The sequence below is a fragment of the Saccostrea echinata genome, unplaced genomic scaffold (genome assembly GCF_033153115.1).
Source record: "Saccostrea echinata isolate AGI-Se365-2 ecotype Australia unplaced genomic scaffold, CSIRO_AGI_Sech_v1 ptg000054l, whole genome shotgun sequence".
Taxonomy (NCBI): Eukaryota; Metazoa; Mollusca; class Bivalvia; order Ostreida; family Ostreidae; genus Saccostrea; species Saccostrea echinata.
The window spans coordinates 10485914-10506204 of NW_026889803.1; the positions used below are offsets into that span (position 1 = coordinate 10485914).

The 20291-nt window shown below is 31.5% G+C and overlaps 1 protein-coding gene across 1 annotated transcript; it reads left to right on the plus strand.

The window, feature by feature from the left end:
* Window positions 1-16374: 16374 nt before the first annotated feature.
* Window positions 16375-19111, plus strand: LOC133205366 (GTP-binding protein RAD-like). Its single transcript, XM_061341165.1, has 4 exons — window positions 16375-17084; window positions 17307-17392; window positions 17513-17696; window positions 18421-19111. Exons 1-4 carry the CDS (start codon window positions 16484-16486, stop codon window positions 18654-18656), a joined length of 1107 nt encoding a protein of 368 aa, XP_061197149.1. The 5' UTR covers window positions 16375-16483; the 3' UTR covers window positions 18657-19111.
* The last annotated feature ends 1180 nt before the right edge of the window (window positions 19112-20291 follow it).

Below are 20291 nucleotides of genomic sequence, written 5' to 3' on the forward strand. Positions count from 1 at the left end.
AGAGTACTTGTGTGTAGAATCAAAGTAATTTTAACCAGGTAATTTAGTTAATGATCAATCACATGATATGAAAATTTCCGAGTTTCATTTTTATTGAAGATGCAATGTCAGTTTTACAGATATGAATACAAAGAACAAATTTTTAAGGCAAAATAATTATATATCGCATTATATATTACGCTTACAAAAATATTCTCATCTCCTTGTTTTCAATCCAATAAAGAATTCATACAATTAAATTGTGGAAGATATGAATCTCCTTTAAAAAATCAGAACCATCTGTAAGATTAATTTCCATAAAAAAAAATAAAATTTTGAATTTACCCTTAACAAAATATATCGAACATGATTTATGTTTGATAAACATAAGAATTTCATACTAGTATATAAGTTGTGCTTTTCGAATTACTAGTATTATTATGAATATGTACACAAAATATTCCATTTGAAAGTATCATCAGCCGCATGTTTTGTTATTAATTTACCTAAGACAAATAAACTCTGAATAAGTTCTATTAAATCTCTCAACTAAGAATAAACATATAATTCAAATTCGATGAAAATTGTTGAGATATGTTCAAACTCGCAGTAACGGAAAAATCACACAAATAAACCTTACATTTCTTTGTGTTGTAATAGTTCAATAAAGAAGACCTGTGCGTAACAAATTTCTTCCATTTTGAAATAAAGTTTTATTTTTTTTTTATTTTCATTACACTAAGAAGCTAATACTTTAGACATTCTGACATAATTAAAATTTTAAATTAAGAAAAATAAATTCTAGTGACCTATACTGACTCTACATTAGTTAGGAAATATGCTTTCTATTCCTATGCACTGTTGAAAATTTATTTTCGTCAGAGTCCAGATGATGAATACTAGTATGCATTTTTGACCGAATTATCCAAAGGAAGTCCCGCCTGATCTACAACGAACCTTTTACAGAACAATGACATTCTAACCACTCTGCTTTCTGTTAGTGAAATAAGAAACTTTATATACCAGGTACCAGTTCCCGGTGCATAGTGTTGCATTTAAAAGGGTATATAAATATGATATTGATATGCATGTTTTTTTTAATGATGTGCTTATTGTGTAACAATTAAATTCAATTTTTCTGTTTTTGAAAGAAATATTTTTAAATAACAACCTGCTTTAATTGAGGTTTCTCTTACAAATCTCTTTTTTCATTATATAATTTAAAAGATAAAAGGGTTATTGTACAACTTAAAATTATTGCCACAGCTGATAGAATTATAGTAAAGCATGTACCTGAATGTTTTTCATTATCTACGAAATAATACTCGTGTAAGCCCTTTGTTATTTCTTTTTCATATTCACGACATCAGAGAAATACTAAAACATGAGCCACAGGAAACATTTTCACACAAAATATTTCAATTAATGTCATGTTTATCACTTTTCACATATAAGCATCTGTTCACTATTGCGAAGTGGCGTCTTGAGGAAATGTATTTTTAGAAAATCTTATACATACAGTAATTAACAAAAGTAGGTTAAAAACTATATTTTATCCTAATCTAATTTTACATTAACGGTTATTGAGAGAAAGAAAGAAACAATTCACATCAATTTTCAAAACATATTTCCTGAAATCTGATTTCAATATGAACCAAGACATAGTTTAAAGGACGAATAAGACTGTTTAATAACAGAGGATAATTAATAACCGGATTTGCAAAAACTATCAAAAACATCTCGGATGCTTTTGGCAGTCTAATGTGCACAACATACAAAACTTGTACTTATATAAAATGAGCAGAGATTTACTTAACTCACACACATGTGTAAGATAAAAAGAATATTGTGAAATATTATCAGCAGGTCACACTAAGTAAAAGGAAACCTCATAGATGCATATGGATAACTACGAGGTTTGGAAAAGAAAAATCGAATAGTTCCTCCAAAATGTATATTAACTTGTAATGTAGAATAAGCAAAACAAAATAAAAGGTGTTTTAAGCAACATCTTTTGACCTGAGACTTTTTTTTCGCAAACCACAAAACCAGCTTAGTCAAACTTCTCGGTCATGAATAAACATTGTGTTTCGAATTCAATTAAAATTTCTGACTTTTCGGAACAGTAAATTAATTTTTAGAATACATAGAAGGATAATTATAATTACGTGATTGCTATTATTCTAAAGGCAAAACATATACATGTACACTGCTTTTTAATCACCAATTTTGCTCCTTTCCTTCTCTATGGTCAATGTGGGATGTAGTTTTGTGCAGATTCTGAGTAAGCACACGTTGTTACCGATAGTATTACAGAGGGCATTATGTAAAACTACAGCAGCATACAAGACAGTGGACAAGTATTGAATAAGTACCTAAGGCAGCTCAGCAAAGTTTCTTAAGTACCGGCTTCTTTTTTTTTTGGGGGGGGGGGAGGGGGTGCAAAACTAAAATCTTTTCTTTTATAATATCCAAAGAAGTCAGATAAAAGAACATTGTGAAAAACAAAGAACAAAACAAACAAAAAGCAACAACAACATCAAAAATGAATACAAAAAAAAAAAATAAAAAATAAAAAACAAAAACAAAACAAAAACGAGAGCTTGTTATATTTGTTCTGTTCATCTATTTCATTTTCCAAAATTCACTAGATATGCATTTTTTCCTGAAGCAGTCACAAAGGAGCTTGAGACCTTATAACAAATCAAGAAAAGAACTGTGCAACTTTAATACAACTCCTTCAAATTTTATTTCATATGTATAAAGTTTTTAGTTTTTTTTAAATTTTTTTTTTTGGTGAATCCTTAAATATTTTTATTTAACCGAACTTTTAAAATCTTTTTTCTTTAAAATTAAACCGAAGCTGTCTTTATGAAAAAGGTGAGATAACGAACAGTAAACAATCTCAAAAATCTTTAAACAATACAATTCTGTGTAGAGGGCATAAAACACGTACTGACAGGGAATTTCCAGAAGTGGGATCAGGTGCCTAGTAAATATAAAAATGTAAATATCCCTGTTGACCGGTCACACCCCAGTGACCCCTATGTATTGGTCAGGTAGACGGAACATTTCGTAGTCAAATTCAGTATAAAACAAAAACCTAACAAGTCAGCCAAAATAAAGACCCTATGATAAGTTATATTTGCTAACAAGGTCATTACACCAACCATAAAATTTACGAAATGCTGACTTTTAACGAGGTTGTAGAAATCCCCATAACATCAACTTATCTGTCAGTAGCTTGCCTCGATTTAAAAATTGGGGCATGCTCTTGAGTATCGAATAGGCTGGGAGATGTAAACACCATATGCAGGTGATAGCGGGATATTACTACATAAATAAGGAAAGCTGACGATGGAAAAGTTGAAGTCATCTCGTTTGTTATACAGTTTAGTTGTTAGTTGGCCCTTATGGTCTTTAGTCAGTAAAACATCCAAATATGAAATAGAGGTGGCAGACTCTGTGGTGTCCTTTATTTCAAGTTCAAGTTATTTCAATTTCAAAGGGATATATCGAATCGACATATGAAAGAAAGTAATTATTTTTAATTGATAATTCATCGTCGACATATCTAAATGTCGAGTTGAAGGCCACAGCAAGTTTTTTTTCTTCTCATGTAAAAGTTTTTGAATAAATTCTGCTTTATAGGAATATAAAAACAGGTCGGCTAATAAAGGAGCACAATCAGTGCCCATACGGAATTACAACAGTCTGATGGCAGACCTAGTCTCCGAAGACTATATAAATGTCGTCAATGAGAAACTCCAGCATCCTTTTAATATCAACTTCAGAGTACTTGTGTGTAGAATCAGAGTGATTTTTAACAAACTTATTTTGTTGGTGACAAATCACAATATAGGAAAATTTCCATTTTTATTGAAGAAGCAGTTATCTATTGTTTTAAAAAGTCTAGATTTAAATTTATCGTGAGGTATTTTTGTATAAAGTGTAGAAAAGTAATACGTTTTGATGTTATTAAATTTTGAAAAAAAATGGCGATTATAAATTTTCTAAAAGTTCATTGGAGTTTTTGAGAATCCCCATCTGATTTACACCACTTCTAAATATAAATACTATATATAATCCAGATACATGTGTAATAACACAATGCATCTGTATTTAGCCGTATATACAATTGGTTTTACTTATGGATCCATTAAGTAAGATAAAACTACTAGTATTTTAGTAGAACAATCTTTAAATCTACCGAACGCTGCAATGATCATCTTTAGCCGTCAATGTAAAAGGAAACAGTTGATAATTTACTTCTAAATGCAAGAACTAACAATAGTATAACCAAGTATAACTTAGGTGAAGTTATGTTGTCTTGATTTAAATAAGACAAAATTTGAATATCAATTAAATTTCTGCTATTCTGAAGCTAGAATCTTTTCTTTCACATTATACGAATGATCAAAGTGGCTTTGACAATGAATTTGACAATCAGACACACTTTAAGTTTTGGATTAATGATACATATTCTATTCATTTAGACTACCGCTGTTGTCGAGTAGGATTTCCTGATAGCCAGCTTTCCATCCGGAATCTGTACTCTCGAGTAGGATTTCCTGATAGCCAGCTTTCCATCCGGAATCTGTACTCTCGAGTAGGATTTCACCCGAGGGGTAATCTCACACTAGAGCCAAATTTCCCCCTCTTTCTTTCACTGCTCCTGAAAGCCATAGCATAAGTACGCCCCCTTGATCCCAGCGGTGTAGTATTGGATTTTATTACAATTAAAGTGTATCAATCCCCCCTCCCCAAAATATCAGTATGACGAGACGAAAAGAATAAGACTTTATTCTTCTAAAGAGTTGGCTGGACATTTCCTGAGATAAATGAGATTTAACATTTTCAATTTTCATACTTAGTATGTTTCAAAGGAACTGGTCGTCATTTTTGAAAATTTTAAATGTTGGATGCATAGCGCACAACTAGACTTTTTGATTATACCTTTTTGACGTTCCATTAAGATTGCCTACTGCGAGATCACCCGTTGTAAAATTAAGGAAGAGACACCTGTAAGAGAGAAGTGTTGAGATATCGAGTTGTACGATTTTTGGGTGACTAATTTTATAATTTCCTATGAGTTAAAATTTTTGGTTGACACTTAATGATTTGCACTTTATATTTTAAGATTTCATACTTAATTTGAAAAATAGTTGAGTCAAAAACACTCATAGCCATTAATATATCAGACATAGACATGTAATACATGTATATATACTTTCATAAAAAAATAGCCAAAATATTGTTGAACTGATTTTAGGATTGATAAAATAGGGAAAGTTCTACTCTGACAAAGAAAGGGGGAATTTGGCTCTAGTGTGAGATGTTCCATTTGGGGAAAGTCCTAGTCTACAGATTCCGGGGAAGAAGCTGGCTATGGGGGAAATCCTACTCTAATACACCGGTAACAATCTTTTAGTTAAAGATAAAATAAGGAGTGGATACACTGTCTCCTCCAGATAATTAACAATTAGTTGACTTGCTTTCTATCCGCTAGAAAATTCACTTTTCCTAGGATGATCGACTAACATAACTCTGAAATTTTAATAATTTTTTCAAACTTCCCTGCAGGATTATAGATAATTATGAGACGTAAGCCCAACCATGTACATTTTATTCAATATCTGGGATATGCGGTAAAATAGAAATAATAAAATTAATACGATTTCTCGCTAATTTATCTGCTATAAAAAAGATTTCAACAATGCTGTCTGCTTTTTTTCCCTCTTTTTTTTTTTTTATCAACAATCTGAATTTTAAAAATGTAAAATAACTTAAGAACACTATTTGAACATCGAGTTACCTAAATCCAAAAATATTGCTCATTAAGTGGTCAAATTATCTCTTAATTTTACCATAAAGTGTTAAATTATCCATCACTGAGTGATTAAATGCATGATTAACCTCAAGATTATATAGCAGTCTAGACATATTACATACATTTTACTGCATATTAATTGTCTATGAAATCGGGTATTATGGATCCATTTGCCTCGTACTTTAGTTTTCGAAGACATTAATATGATATATGTAGATAATAAAGTCCAAGCTTTTGACATCATAGACAGCTGCTTTTTCAATAAAAATGGAACTTAACTTGTCATTGGTCATTTGCAAAATTATTTTTAAAAAACATTCTGATTGTACACACAAGCACTCCGATGTTGATAGTAGAAATACTCTTCTGATTTCTGATTGACAATATTTATGTAGTTTTTGGAGATCAAGTCTTCCAACAATCTGTCGGAATTCCCATTGGTACTGATTGCGCCCCCTTATTAGCAGAGCTATTTTTGTATTTATTCATTTAAAGCAGAATTAATTCACAACTACATGAAAAGAAGTCTTTTGCTGTGGCCCTCAATTCAACATTTTGATATATCGACGACATTTTATCAATTATAATAATTCATTTTCATTCCTACGTTGATTCGATATATCCCTTTGAACTCGAAATAAGAGAAACCACAGAGTCTGACACATCTGTATCATATTTAGATATTCTACTAAAAAGACGTTAATAGTATCCTAACAAAATGACATGACAAACGTGATGACTTCAATTTTCCTATCGTCAAGTTCCCTTATTTATGAAGCAATGTATCATTATCAACTGCATTTGGAGTTTATGTCTCCCATTTGATTCGATACACAAGAGCATGATCTACCTACGAACAATTTCTAAAACTATAGGCAAGCTGTTGAGAAACACGCTGATGAAACAAGAATATCAACAGTCTCGTATTAAAGCAAACATTTCGCAAATTCTATGCTCGATACAATGACCTTGTCGGCAAATACGATCTCTCATTAAGTCGAATGTTGACTGACGTTTTTCATACAAATTTTTAGGCCATTAATTTACACTGAATTGTCTACAGATTTTTTTTCGTTTTCTCGACCATGAAAAGGAGCACACTACGGCGGGTGTGACGGTTCGACAGGGGATGCTTACTCCTCCATGGCACCTGATCCAAAATCTGATGTCTATAGAGGTCCGTATTTTCTCTGCTCCAAATTTGAACTGCTTCATGAACTTTTGAGCTTGATTACTGTTTAGTATCTTTATATTTGATATAGTCTCAAATTTCTTATAAAATTACTGTATTTAATTCAATTCAGAGGCAAATTTCTTTTTTGGGCCAATTAATAAGCTTCAGAAAGAATATTTAGTACATGTACTGAATTTTTGTTTTATAAGTCTCTGTTTCTTAACGTGACTTCACAAACTGGTCTAGTCCGGAATGTACTTTTCCTTATCTTTAATCGTCACGTAGACTTTCTGTAATTATATATTTCATAATAATGATCAATAGTTTAACAAAATTTTACGCGATATTTAAAAATAATATTTTCGCTCATTAATATAAGGAATAATGCGAAATTGTAAACCAGCTACAACTGGTACTTCAAGGAGAACGCATCTAAAACTAATAGTAAACATAAAAGGAAAATCATCATTGAAAAAAACAACATTGATTATGAAAATCTTTGTAATTACTTTGTACTTTCATTACACTGCATATCCTTTGATGTTTGTTTTCCAATTATATTCCGAGACACAACCTCTCCACATTGGATTTACATATCTTCAAATGAAATATTATGACAAGGTTTTATATTTCCAACTGGGATCGAAATTAATCAGTTGCTTTGGGTGAAGCTATGGTCTTATGTAATACCATTTTTGTGCATGACATCATTGCGTGTAATCTCACATTATATAATTCTGGTAGAATAACCCTATGAATATGTAATTTTAGAAAAAATATAAATGTTTATATTCGAGTTTGTACTTTTTGTCTTTAAAAAATACGTCAAAAAATCTATTTAGACATATCAATAATTTCCTTATATCGGTTATCTAAATTTTAAATTTCAAAATGGAAAAAAAAAATCATTTTCTTTAATAAAATTAATTGGCCGAATTTTTTTTGAATTTTGAAGTCATTGAAACTTTACAATACTGCTTGTGAAACTTGATATATTCGTAAATATTGATAAGTATCACCTCTAGAATTAATTTGAATTTTCAGAAGAAACATCATTGGCGTGACCGTATTTTGTACAATGTGTTTCATATTGCTATAAGTAGTTGAAGCGGAAAGGGGGGAGGGGGTATACAAAAATATTATGGAAAACAGGGAGTTTTGCCAATTGCAACAAGATTTTTTTTTTTACTTATCTAGACAGCAAAGCATCCCACTAGTTCAGACAAAATCGATTTCATTTGTTAGAACATGATGATTAAAATTCAAAATTTAGTTAAGAACTATAATAAAGTTCCTCACAAATGTGCAATCAAATGACATATTGATTTCAACATATTCTATTGTATAATACATACAAAAGGATAGGATACAAGCTCTTTCAACTTAATAAATCTTCTCCTTGTTATAAAATCAATGAATACAATATGTTTGTCATAATAAATAAACTGAGATAATTTACAAAAAATTATGTTATTCATGTCATTATATATGAAAATTATAAAGACACATAGAAAGTTACCAATGATTATCTAAGTTATAGAGTGAATTAACAGAGGAAAATGGTCAGCAGAATTTAAACTTATTAGCAAGTCAATGGATGTGACGCATGGCAAGGTCGGGCTGCCGACGCCATCACTAGGAAAATTATCACTTCTGTGGAAGTACCTCATTATGAATGATCACCAAATTGAGGGGACAATGAAGAGACCGTTGACTGTGATAAAGAGGCTATTGAGTGTGAAAGTTTGTACTTTAATCTATATACATCTTGAAATATAAGAAATAAATCTTGTGATAATTAGCAAAGTTCTTCCAAAGGCATCATTCAGATCAGGATCATCTTGGTATTTATAATGAACACCCAAAATGTTATCATTCACGTTTAAGTGATATAGATGAAATGTTTAGAAATTGTGATAATAAGCTAGGTTCTTCCAAAGGCATCATTCAGATCAGGATCATCTTGGTATTTATAATGACATCCCAAAATGTTATCATTCATGTTTAAGTGATATAGATGAAATGTATAAAAGGTGAAGTTGACGATCATTGATCAATCTCAAATATACAGTAGAAAAAATTAATCAAGAACAGAGCAAAAACACGGACCCCTGGAAACACCAGAGGTGGGATCGGGTGCCTTGGAGGAGTAACCATCCCCTGTGAGCCCTATTATTGATCAAGTAGATGGACTACTCCGTAGTCAAATTTAATATAGAATTAATTGCCTATTAGGGCCTAAATTTATCAGTTAAACTGTAAAACAGAACAAAAACAAATAAACAAAAATAAATAAAACAATGCTCCATAGTTTAAACAACTATGAGGGCCTGAGCTAGTTCCAGGTAATTTTCACTTGCTTGAACTTTCTTGGAGCTAAATGTTTTCTAATGATTGTGAAGACAATCCTCTCATCATTTAAACGTTGTCTTTATTTTGCTTATTTTAAAACTGAACGAAGAGAAACGAAAGCGAAATACATGTAATTTAAGGGTTGCAGTTGTGATTTAAATTTGTACAACGGACAACCATTCGGAAAGATATCTATTCTTCTGCTTAGTATTTCATTTCCTAGCTTGCGAGAAATTCATCCACAAATTCTTTTCTCAATATATAGATAGTTAAGATCAATATTTAACATTATGTCAATTTAATTTGTAGGCGATATTTTTACAGTGTATTTCATAATTTTCACATTACAATGAGGCATTGAAGCGACCGCACTTATTTTACTGTTTACTGTCTCGTTACAAAGATTGCTTCTATCCTGAACTAAACGGACAGATCGTCAAAACGGACATCAATCTTGATAGAGTGATCTTTAAAAAAAGAAACCAAGGATAGCTTCGCACACTTAGAAGTGACAGTAAGTGCAGTTTTAAATAATCTTCATAACTGATTTTTTCTCATTTTTTTTCATGTGATATATTTATAGACATTTACATTTTCAAGACTTCAAATTCTGCGAGCACCTTTCATTGAATAGCACTTCAATGCAAAGTATAGCAATGATAAAGGAGATGTGCTAAAGAAATTCAGCTTCTGCAGCCCTTGACTTAAAAACAATACCTGCTGTAACATCTTTACATATGCGATAGAAGAATATTTACATGTAAGTGTAAAAAAAAATACCTGCATTCGAAAAAGAAATGAAATGAATCCATTTTCTATGTTTGTTTATATCTGCAGACCTTTTTCTTCAAATGATGATTAAATTATAATAATATCGTGTAATATTCGAATGAATCATTATGTCTTTTAAAGACATGTACACATTGTGTGTGTGTGTGTGTGTGTGTGTGTGTGTGAGGGTATGTGTGTGTGTGTGTGTGTGAGGGTGTGAGAGGGTGTGTGTGTGTGTGTTGGGAGTAGGGGTGGGGTGGCACTTCGATTACTCCAATGCATTGTATTATTCAGAACAGTTCATAAAATTAATTTATGACAACTGTTACTATTTCAATCTAGAACTTTAAAAAAAATCGTATCAATGACATCAACAATTTTATTTAAGTTCTGAAAATAATAATATCAAAAATAATACATATTTGGAAAAATCCTACCTTTGGATTTTCAGATCTTCATCTGTCAAACGTGGTATTTTAATCATAAATTAAGAACCAAGAAATCAAATCCACTGTCTTTTATTATTATTATTATTTTTAAAGTTATTATTTTGCTTTTGTTTTTATTTAGCGCTTCAATATTTTTGGGGAATTGAGAACTACAAACAATTCACACTGAGAATATATTTTATAAGTTTTCCCTCTTGTATATTTCGGTGTTAAGCTTAATAGAACTGAGCAAAATATTTATTAAACTGTGGTGATGAATCTGGATGTCCCCGTTACCCTTTTGATCTTAGTCGGATGCTCTTCACATTTAGCTACCTAGGCAAATGTTGAACATTCATTTCATAAACACTTCGCAGCATTCTTTTTGGAGTACGAAAACGTGTGCAATATTAAATTATATTATTATTCATGAAATATAAGTACATAACTAAAATTTTAAATAATATCAGATTACAATGATACATACAACTTTGTATAAGACTTACCTCGTCTATTCAGTTAAAAAAAACCCCATTAATTCTGGTTTCAGATACATGTAGTACTTATTATACCTTGTCCTAGTGTGTTGTATTTCATTTGAAGTTACGCGATCCAATATATAGAGATTATGCTCTGACTTTATCTGCAAAAGAATTCCAGAGGATATAGATGTAATGAAAGGACAAAAGAAATTTACACGGATTTTCTTAATCTGTTGATTTATTTATTGGTTTTGTTCATGCTTATTTTCCTAGTACAAGTATTTAGATTCAACATGCTTCCTTTGTACATGTTCATTGTATCTTTAACGTCAGCCATAATAGTAAACTTATTATCTTTATATTCAAGTCATAGCAAATCTTTCTTAGACGTGTCAATATTTTCTTTACATCATTGATTAAAATTTCAAATTTCATATTTCTATCCAGAAAGTGAAAAAAGAAATACTTTACAGATTTTGTTTAATAATACTGATTTTGTAAATATTTTAATTCTTAAATCTGAAATATTACAAACTTGACAACATTTATAAAACATATTCGTAAATAACTACACTACCATTTTCAAAAGATTATTAAAATACTGCAAAAAATAATTCAAAATTGATTGATTGGTGATCGTATGTTGTTTTACGTTCCATTGGAGAATTTTTCACTCATTTAGAGACGCCACTATTTAGTAAATGAACAACATATTTCAGTGAAGAAGATGATATGAACAACATTAGCTCATTAGATATATTCCATGACGCCCGTTAGGGCGTCATATTAAATATGTCTACAGAGCTTAAGGTGTTCATAAAACCATGTTCACTGAAACAATGTTGTTAATTACATGTACTTATATTTGCATCCTGTGATGTTGTAAGGAATGTCAGAGGAATGACTTGGATAAGGGAACGGCTGTTTGTCTTTAGTGGGAAAAATCTGATGAAAATTCATTGTAAAATAAACAAGAGGTCCATGGGCCACATCGCTCACTTTAGCACTTAGGCTAGGAAAAAGCAAAAATCAGCTCAGTAATGAAAAGTTTAAGTGGTTCCCGGTCGAAGGGGGGGGGGGTATGATTTGAACAAACTTAAATCTGCAACACCAAAGGATGCTTTTGAATTAATATGACAAATAATGACTATGCCGTTCTTAAGAAAAACATTTTATTGATGTATCCTTTATATCCCTTTGTATAGCTATGATCCCCAGTTATGGCCCCTCCATACTCCTGGGAGTCATGATTTGAACAAATTTGAATACATTACCTGAGGATCCTTTTATTTTTTTATGACTACTAGTAATCATGGCCTTGCTGTTCTTGAGAATAAGTTTTCAAAAGAATTTTCTTATGTTTTCCTATGTAAAACTTTGATCGCCCACTGTGGCCCAATTCTACTCCCGGGGATCATGATTTGAACAAACTTAAATCTACACTACCTGAGGATGCTTCCAAATAAATATTACCAATCATGGATTTCCTGTTCTTGAGAAAAAGATTTTGCTTTCCTGTTCTTGAGAAAAAGATTTTTAAAGATTTTCCCTATGTATTCCTATGTAAAAGTTTGATCGCCCACTGTGGCCCCACCCTATCCCCGGGGGCCATGATTTGAACAAACTTGAATCTACATTACCTGAGGATGATTCCATATAAATATGACCAATCATGGCTTTGCTGTTCTTGAGAAGAAGATTTTTAAAGATTTTCCCTATGTATTCCTATATAAAACTGTGGTCGCTCATTGTGGCCCTACCCTACCCCCGGGGGTCATGACTTGAACAAACTTGAATCTAAAATCCCTGAGGATAATTCCACATAAGTTTCATATTGTCTAGAACAGTTGTTCTTCAGAAGAAGATTTTGAAATGATGTCATTAATTTTTCACTAATTCGTAATTATCTCCCCTTGGAAGAAGGCGTTGCCCTTCATTTCAATAAATTTGAATCCCCATTACCCAAGGATACTTTGTGGAATGTTTGGTTGATATTGGCCCAGTGGTTCTTGAGAAGGAGATGAGAATGTGAAAAGTTTACAACGACGACGACAGACAACGGACAAATTTCGATCAGAAAAGCTCACTTGAACCTTCGACTCAGGTGAGCTAAAAAACTGATTTATCCGCCTTATTTCAATTACATGTAATCACATACAATATGCATGGCATTTGCTTCTTAACCCCCCGTTATCTGGCTACAAACTGTTTTCAAATTCTCCTAAAGAATAAAGTTCGGTTTCAGTATGAATCTGGCCCTGTTGTTTTATTCTAAAATATGAAAGTGGTGTTAGAAATTAAAACTCATGCTTTCTGAATCCTTGAAATTTCATGCAGTACGAATATACAAATCGTTTTTCTCATAAGATCTCCCAATGCTAATTGTGACGTCGTCAACCTGTGCATTTTCCCGTATTTTCTTAAAAAGTTGCAGAAGAATCAATTTTTAGTGGCATTTTCTCTCGGATTATATGCATCGCTCACAAAAAAAAATGAGAAATGTGATTTTTCAAAGAATTTCAAAGGATTTTACACAACGCATCCGAAAATTTAAGTGGGCGAGGGCTATGGACATTGTTTATAAAGGACCAGAACCTTTGAAATGAGTCATTTTAAGACTTTTATAAAAACCTTAAAAATGTACCATATGTCATATTTCCAGAATGGCCCTCCTCCATGCCATATTTGTACAATGATTCTAGGGGCCAATGATAATATTTCACATTACTTAATTTTTCATTTTATATTCAAAATACTGCCCTCTAACTATGAAATATATAAATTAGTAAAAAAAACTATTAGTTTACAATTATTGTTTTTAGAAGGGAATTTTCAAACATTTCCATTTCGCCTTAATACGTTAAACCTTTTCTTACCTGTATTTCACCTTTGTTATACAATGTAATAGGAGATGGGGCGGTGCCAAAATGTTTGGAAAACAGAGAATGTTGCCAAGTGCGATAAGAAATAATACTTCACACATCAAGAAAACACATGTCACTACTTCAAGCATATTTAAGTCTATTATCACAACATCCATATATTTATGGAGATATTTAAGCTATTGAAATAAACAATAATGAAAAACAATATTTTAGTTAAGTGCTTAAATTAAGTTCCTCACGAAAGAGAAATCGAATGCCAAAGAAGATCCATGTTCAATAACTATGGTATAGAGTTAAAAAGTTAACAGCGGCAAAATGGTCAGCTGAATTTGAACGTATTAGCAGCTCTGTGGATATGACGCTTGGTAAGGTTTGGCTGCTGACGCCATCACAAGAAAAATTATCACTTTTGTGGAAATCTCTCATATTGAAAGATCATCGAATTAAGGAAAGTGAGGAGGGAATTGAGTGTGAAAATTGAAAGTTGGTTTGATAATTTATAAACATATTCAGATGGTAGAAATATTTTAACAGTGAAATGAGTCACAAGAAATTTTGATAATTATCTAGGATCTTCCAAATCCAAACCTTTCAATCAAGTTAAGATTCTTTTGGATTTAAGGACTATGGATAAAATTTAGTTTATCAGTGGGACTTAAAAACAAAATAAAAAGAAGAAAATCAAAAGTCAAAGCACTGGAAACTCCTGGCTCAACCAAATATACACCACATTGAAGCTCTGAGCTATCCCCAAGTGATTATCACTACTTAGAAATATCTCTGCAGAGCGAAAGAATAATATTCTTTTCCGATGATTGTGAGCCCAGGGCCCACGACCATAAACTGAGAACAGACTTAAGTCAAAATTTTGAACCAATATAACTTTTGAAATAATTTTGATAATGAAGCAAACTTTTTACCTTATATTTGAATTTAAATGTTATATAAAATTGCCAATTTTTAAGCAAATACATTAAATAAACTCAAGATATTAAAAATCAAAATTTTGACTTAAGTCTATTCTCAGTTTATGGTCTTGGGGCCAGGTCTCCTATCGCACTAAAACAATCTGTTTTGTTATTTCTAAAACTAGCCGTCAACAAAATAAATTAATTTGGAGGGAGGGGAGGTGAAAGTAAAATTTATTATTTCGAAAAAAAAAACATGTTTTCTTATGCTTAGTTTTGCTTTTCTGAGAATTTTACCCACAAATACTTTTCTCAATAAATACAAAATCACGATCTACATACATAAATTTGTAAATTTGTAGACAATATTATTACAGAATATTTCATATTTTTCACATTACATAGAACAGTGCAGATACCACACTTATTTTCACCTTTCACTGTCTTATTAAAAGAGAGTCTCTACCTTAAACCAGATGGACAGACTATCATACATCGGCATCATATTTCAAAGAATGACTTTTGTTTAAGGAAACCAAGGATACATCCAGTACATGAAGTTTTAAGGATCTTTCGAAAATCTTTCAGCTAATATTTGTTCAATCATAGGGATAATCATGTCTTTAAATTTTGGAAACAGTTTTTTTTTTGTAACTATACGCTTTGAACAAAAATATCGAAGTTGATACCAACGACGCCAACAATATTTATTTTTCATTATTAATTTCACAATATTAACGTCATAAATGATAAATAAATCCTAACAATAATTCTTTTTGACATGTAGATTTTTTTTTCAAATGTTCGTCTGTCAATAGCGAGCTACAAACATATATTCAATATGTACAAGTCCTTTCCTGTATCTCATTTGGTGATGATGTTGTTAAACTTAGCAATGTAATATAAAGATATTTACATTTCAATGGCAAAAGTATGGCATCCACGTTACCCCTTATATCTGAGTCGGATTCTTCACACTACCGTGGCCGATGTTGAACATGCATTTGAATATATATATATATATATATATATATATATATATATATATATATATATATATATATATATATATATATATATATATATATATATATATATAGCTGATTTTAGATACGCATGTAAAAAAAAAATCAATAAATGTGTAATACTTAACATTTTAAAATAAATAAAAAGATCCAGGAATACAAGAAGAAAATAAATAAATAAATAAATAAAAGAATATTTACATGTATTGTTCTGCAAGAGTAAAAAAAAAATATTCAACAGGTACAGCTTTTGTTGGAACTTTAGCGGGATTGTAAACATGCACTGGTCGACGTTCATTCGCCAACTAGCTTTCACTATAATAGCTCTGACTTAACTTCAGACGTCAATTCCATCTTTATAAAACATTTTTTGACATTACAAAGTTAAAGGGTTTATATGCTTGCACTCTCACTGAGCCAATACCGAAAGCATTTCAAGTGCTATCGTACGGATGAGTAATGAGACCACATGATATTTCAGCTGAAACTATATATATAAAGATAGCTCTCACCGAACTTCAGTCAATATCCATACAGACTTTGGCTGTATCGCAGGCAGTGCTTTTACATGAGGAAATTTCTATATACATTCGCGGTGATAGTTGTTTACTAAAGTATAGTTATTGTATATTACACAAGTTTAAAAAACATGACAAAAGAGAAAATGTTCGAATCGACTTCAGAGGAGGCGACTTCCCTGTCATATCCACCGCATTGTGTTAAAACTTCTATCCCATTTTTTGAATATCCTCCCGCGACATCCAATTTTTTTCGCATAGGTCGTCCATCCATTTCGGCACCGCATTCACGTTCCTGTTCCATGAGAAAGGTCAAACATGACCAAAATACATACCACATGGACAGAAACAGACGAAACAGTCTTCCACTGGACTACACGGATGTTGATTGCACCTACTTTTCTTCTGAAATTCAGTCTTCACGTGTGAATTCCCATGAGTCCTTTCAACGTGTGAGATCATTCAAAATGACATCAAAAGGTTTGATAAACCATGGTGACTCGGTAAGAAATAAAAACAGATCCACAAGTGCTTCAAGAAGTAGTTCTTTGAAAGAAAACAGAAGACAGAGAATGGCGAGCAATGACTCGTGTGACACCTGCAGTTCTGTTTCCAGTTGTTCCAGTGGTTACTATCGTGTTGTTATTCTAGGAACCCATAGTGTAGGCAAAACAGCCATTATGAACCAGTTCATGACTTCAGAATATACGGGTGGACTGGACCTTGGACCAGGTAAGCTTTTGAAAAATTAACCAATAATTAACAAAGCTTTCTATCTGTATGAAATAAAATCCAATAATGAAAGGCAGAATGTGATACCTGATTTGGAGTAAAAAAAAATAATTTATTCAGAGTACAATGTCGGTGACATGAAAGGTCCACTCGTTAATGAGAGATTATTAATCTTAAGAGTGTTTGCATCTTAATTTTTAAATTATTTTATTATTTTTTCAGAAGAAAACAGCAACTCAATGAATGTATCAGTATTACTTGATGGCGAAGAGTCGTCTCTGGAATTTATGGATTCCACTGTTGATCAGGTAAAATACAATGAAGTGTTGCAACATTAATTTGTCTTTCTTGAAATTAAGCAAGTTGAAAAGGAAGTCATATGCACATAGATTTTTTTAATTTAAAAAAAAAATGTATATTCTTTTCAGGACATTGTCTGCGAAAGTTTCTTCGATGCCTTTGTCTTTGTGTTCTCTGTGGACGATGTTACTTCATTTGAGAGGGTTAATAATACAATGTACCACTTACGCCACAACCTGGGTTCTGATCGGCCCTTCATCCTTGTTGCCAATAAAATCGACCTCGTGCGAAACAGAAAAGTCACCCCAGCAGGTAAATTTGATATTTACGTTTGAAAATAGAAATATGCTGACACTAACGAGGCGAGAAATAGGAATACACAGTCTGTTAATTGGCGATAATATGGTGCTATTATTGAAGAAGGATGGTCATATAAAATTCTTAATGTACATGTTCATTCTTCATGATATGATAATCGATTTATTCTGATTTATTCTGTATTCCCCGTATTCTGATTTATAAAATGTCATTTGTAAATATGAAATGTAATCTCCACCTAGATTTCAAACTTACGCTTTATATTGAATATTGGTTTTCCTTGCCTATAATAAAAATGAAGGATTGCTTGGAAAATAACTCTAGTACTTGTTCGGAGTAATAACTACCTGTTAACCTTTTGCTGCATTAAGTATAAATGCGTTAAAACAAAGGAAATCCCCATAAATAAAGCCTCATTGCAAACAATATTGAGTGCGTTTGCTGATAAGAATAGGATTTGTTTTATAGAGTAGACCCCCTAGAGTTGATAACTCGTCATAATTAAGGGTTTCACGTGTATCATTGTCTTTATTTTTGATACGTTTTAATGGCTGATTAAACAAATCTTTGCGATGCACTGAGGAAGATAATACAGTGCGTTATTTATGAAGCATTAACCCAAAGATTGTGCTTTATTGATCTCTTCTTTGCTAAATCAAGAAAATGAAGCACACCTTTTGTTCTTGAAATATTTTTTTGTTTTATTTTCTTTTATCAGAGGTCAGAAAAGTTGCCAATCGACATGATGCTAAATACATCGAGACATCTGTTACACTGCACCATCACGTGGACGAACTTTTAGTAGGAATTCTACGTCAGATTCGAATCAAATTGAACATTATATTACCTGAATCTACACAGACGAAGAACAAGCGAGGACCCAAAGGACTTTTGAAAAAACTATTTCGAATTAACAGAAAAGGCGTGGAACCCGAAGAGAATGTCTTCGATTAATAAAACTAAATTAGCAATATTCACCACAAAGTAATCGCAGTATTCATCGTTGGACATCTTAATCTTCGTTTGACATTTTTTTTATAGTTCTCAAAATTATCTTAATTCATTACTGTAAATTCCACAACAACAGATAACATAACGGGATACATATGTAATATAAAAACTTACAGTAGTAAGTGTTCGTGTAGCTAGGGAAAATGATCAGCCCTTTCACGATCCTTCAATTATAAAAGTCATTGACATGCCATTAACCATAATTTTTCTCTTTTTTCATCAAAAGTCCACACATTTTCACGTCGTTTTTGTTATGCTTTCGCTTTGCACACATTTATAAATATCATCGAACGTATATTGTGAATACCATTCCAATCATCTACATAAATACAAAATACTGTTACAATGTATATTTTGTATAATGAACGGTTCGACAATCATTTTAATTGTGATAAATGATATGTTTTTGCAACAATATATTTTGTTACAAATAAAAGATTTCAAAAAAGTGGGTGTTTTTTTATGATTCATTGCTCTTGAAAAAAATAACCCAAAAGATTAAGAGAAAGAAAAGGTAACCTTTATACTTATTATGTATTTAGCAGTTCAATACTACTGTTATTGTTGCTTATACTGTGAATGAACTACGTCTGAAAAACTTTGTGAATAGTTCTTTACGTGGGTACCTACGAAATGTGTTATTCAAGGAAATCGTTAAGTGAAATCAGCAAATCACAAATAATCCAATGTTACAAATGAAAGAAAACAAGAAAAGCGTTTTACTGAAATATTCCATCTGCTCTCTTCCATATCGAATTGCTTTACCCAAGTCTCGCCGAAAAGGAATCTGTTAACTGTAGCATAATTTTGTGACACATTTTACGGGGTTTCTTCTTTTTTAAAAGCTTACTTAAATTCGATAGATCAATACCTTGTGCTTTACTTTGTCAAAGAAGTAACTCTTGAATATCATATCATCGGCAAGAATATTTAAGATGTACTGTAATATTCCCATGCACTATAAAGAAATCAAGAAGTTAGAAGTAATTCTCAGTTTTCATCTAACAGTATGTTATTGTATTAATCTAAAGTTTAATAATAATATACTTTTTAGAAGTCCTCCCTTAGGATTAAGGTCACAGGATATAGAAAACACATACATGTATATATACTCTAAAGGTTTTTTTTTAATTTGGCAGTGTTTTCATTTAGGGCCTTTGGTGAAAAGCAGCTTCCAGTAACTCAAGTACATGCATTGCTGAATGTTTTTTACGTTTAGAAATGAATATATACCATACGAAATGCGCTAAATCAAATCTACGCTTATTTCTGAAATAAATTTCCGCCAAATACTGCACACACTTAATATACATGTAATACATTTACAGTCATTAATGTTGACTTTTAGACTAAACATAAACAAGTCAAGATGCTAATACAACTTTTTGCAATTAGATCTAATATACAGCTTTTCAAAAATAAGAAATACACTTAAAAGAAAATTTATCTTTAATACATTTAAAACAAAAAAAATAAAATATTAACTTACATGTATGGCAATGCATGGAAACTTACATCCAGGGCAATGCATGAGTTTTGTGTTATAAGAAAATAAAAGGGAACCATCTTTCTCTAGAT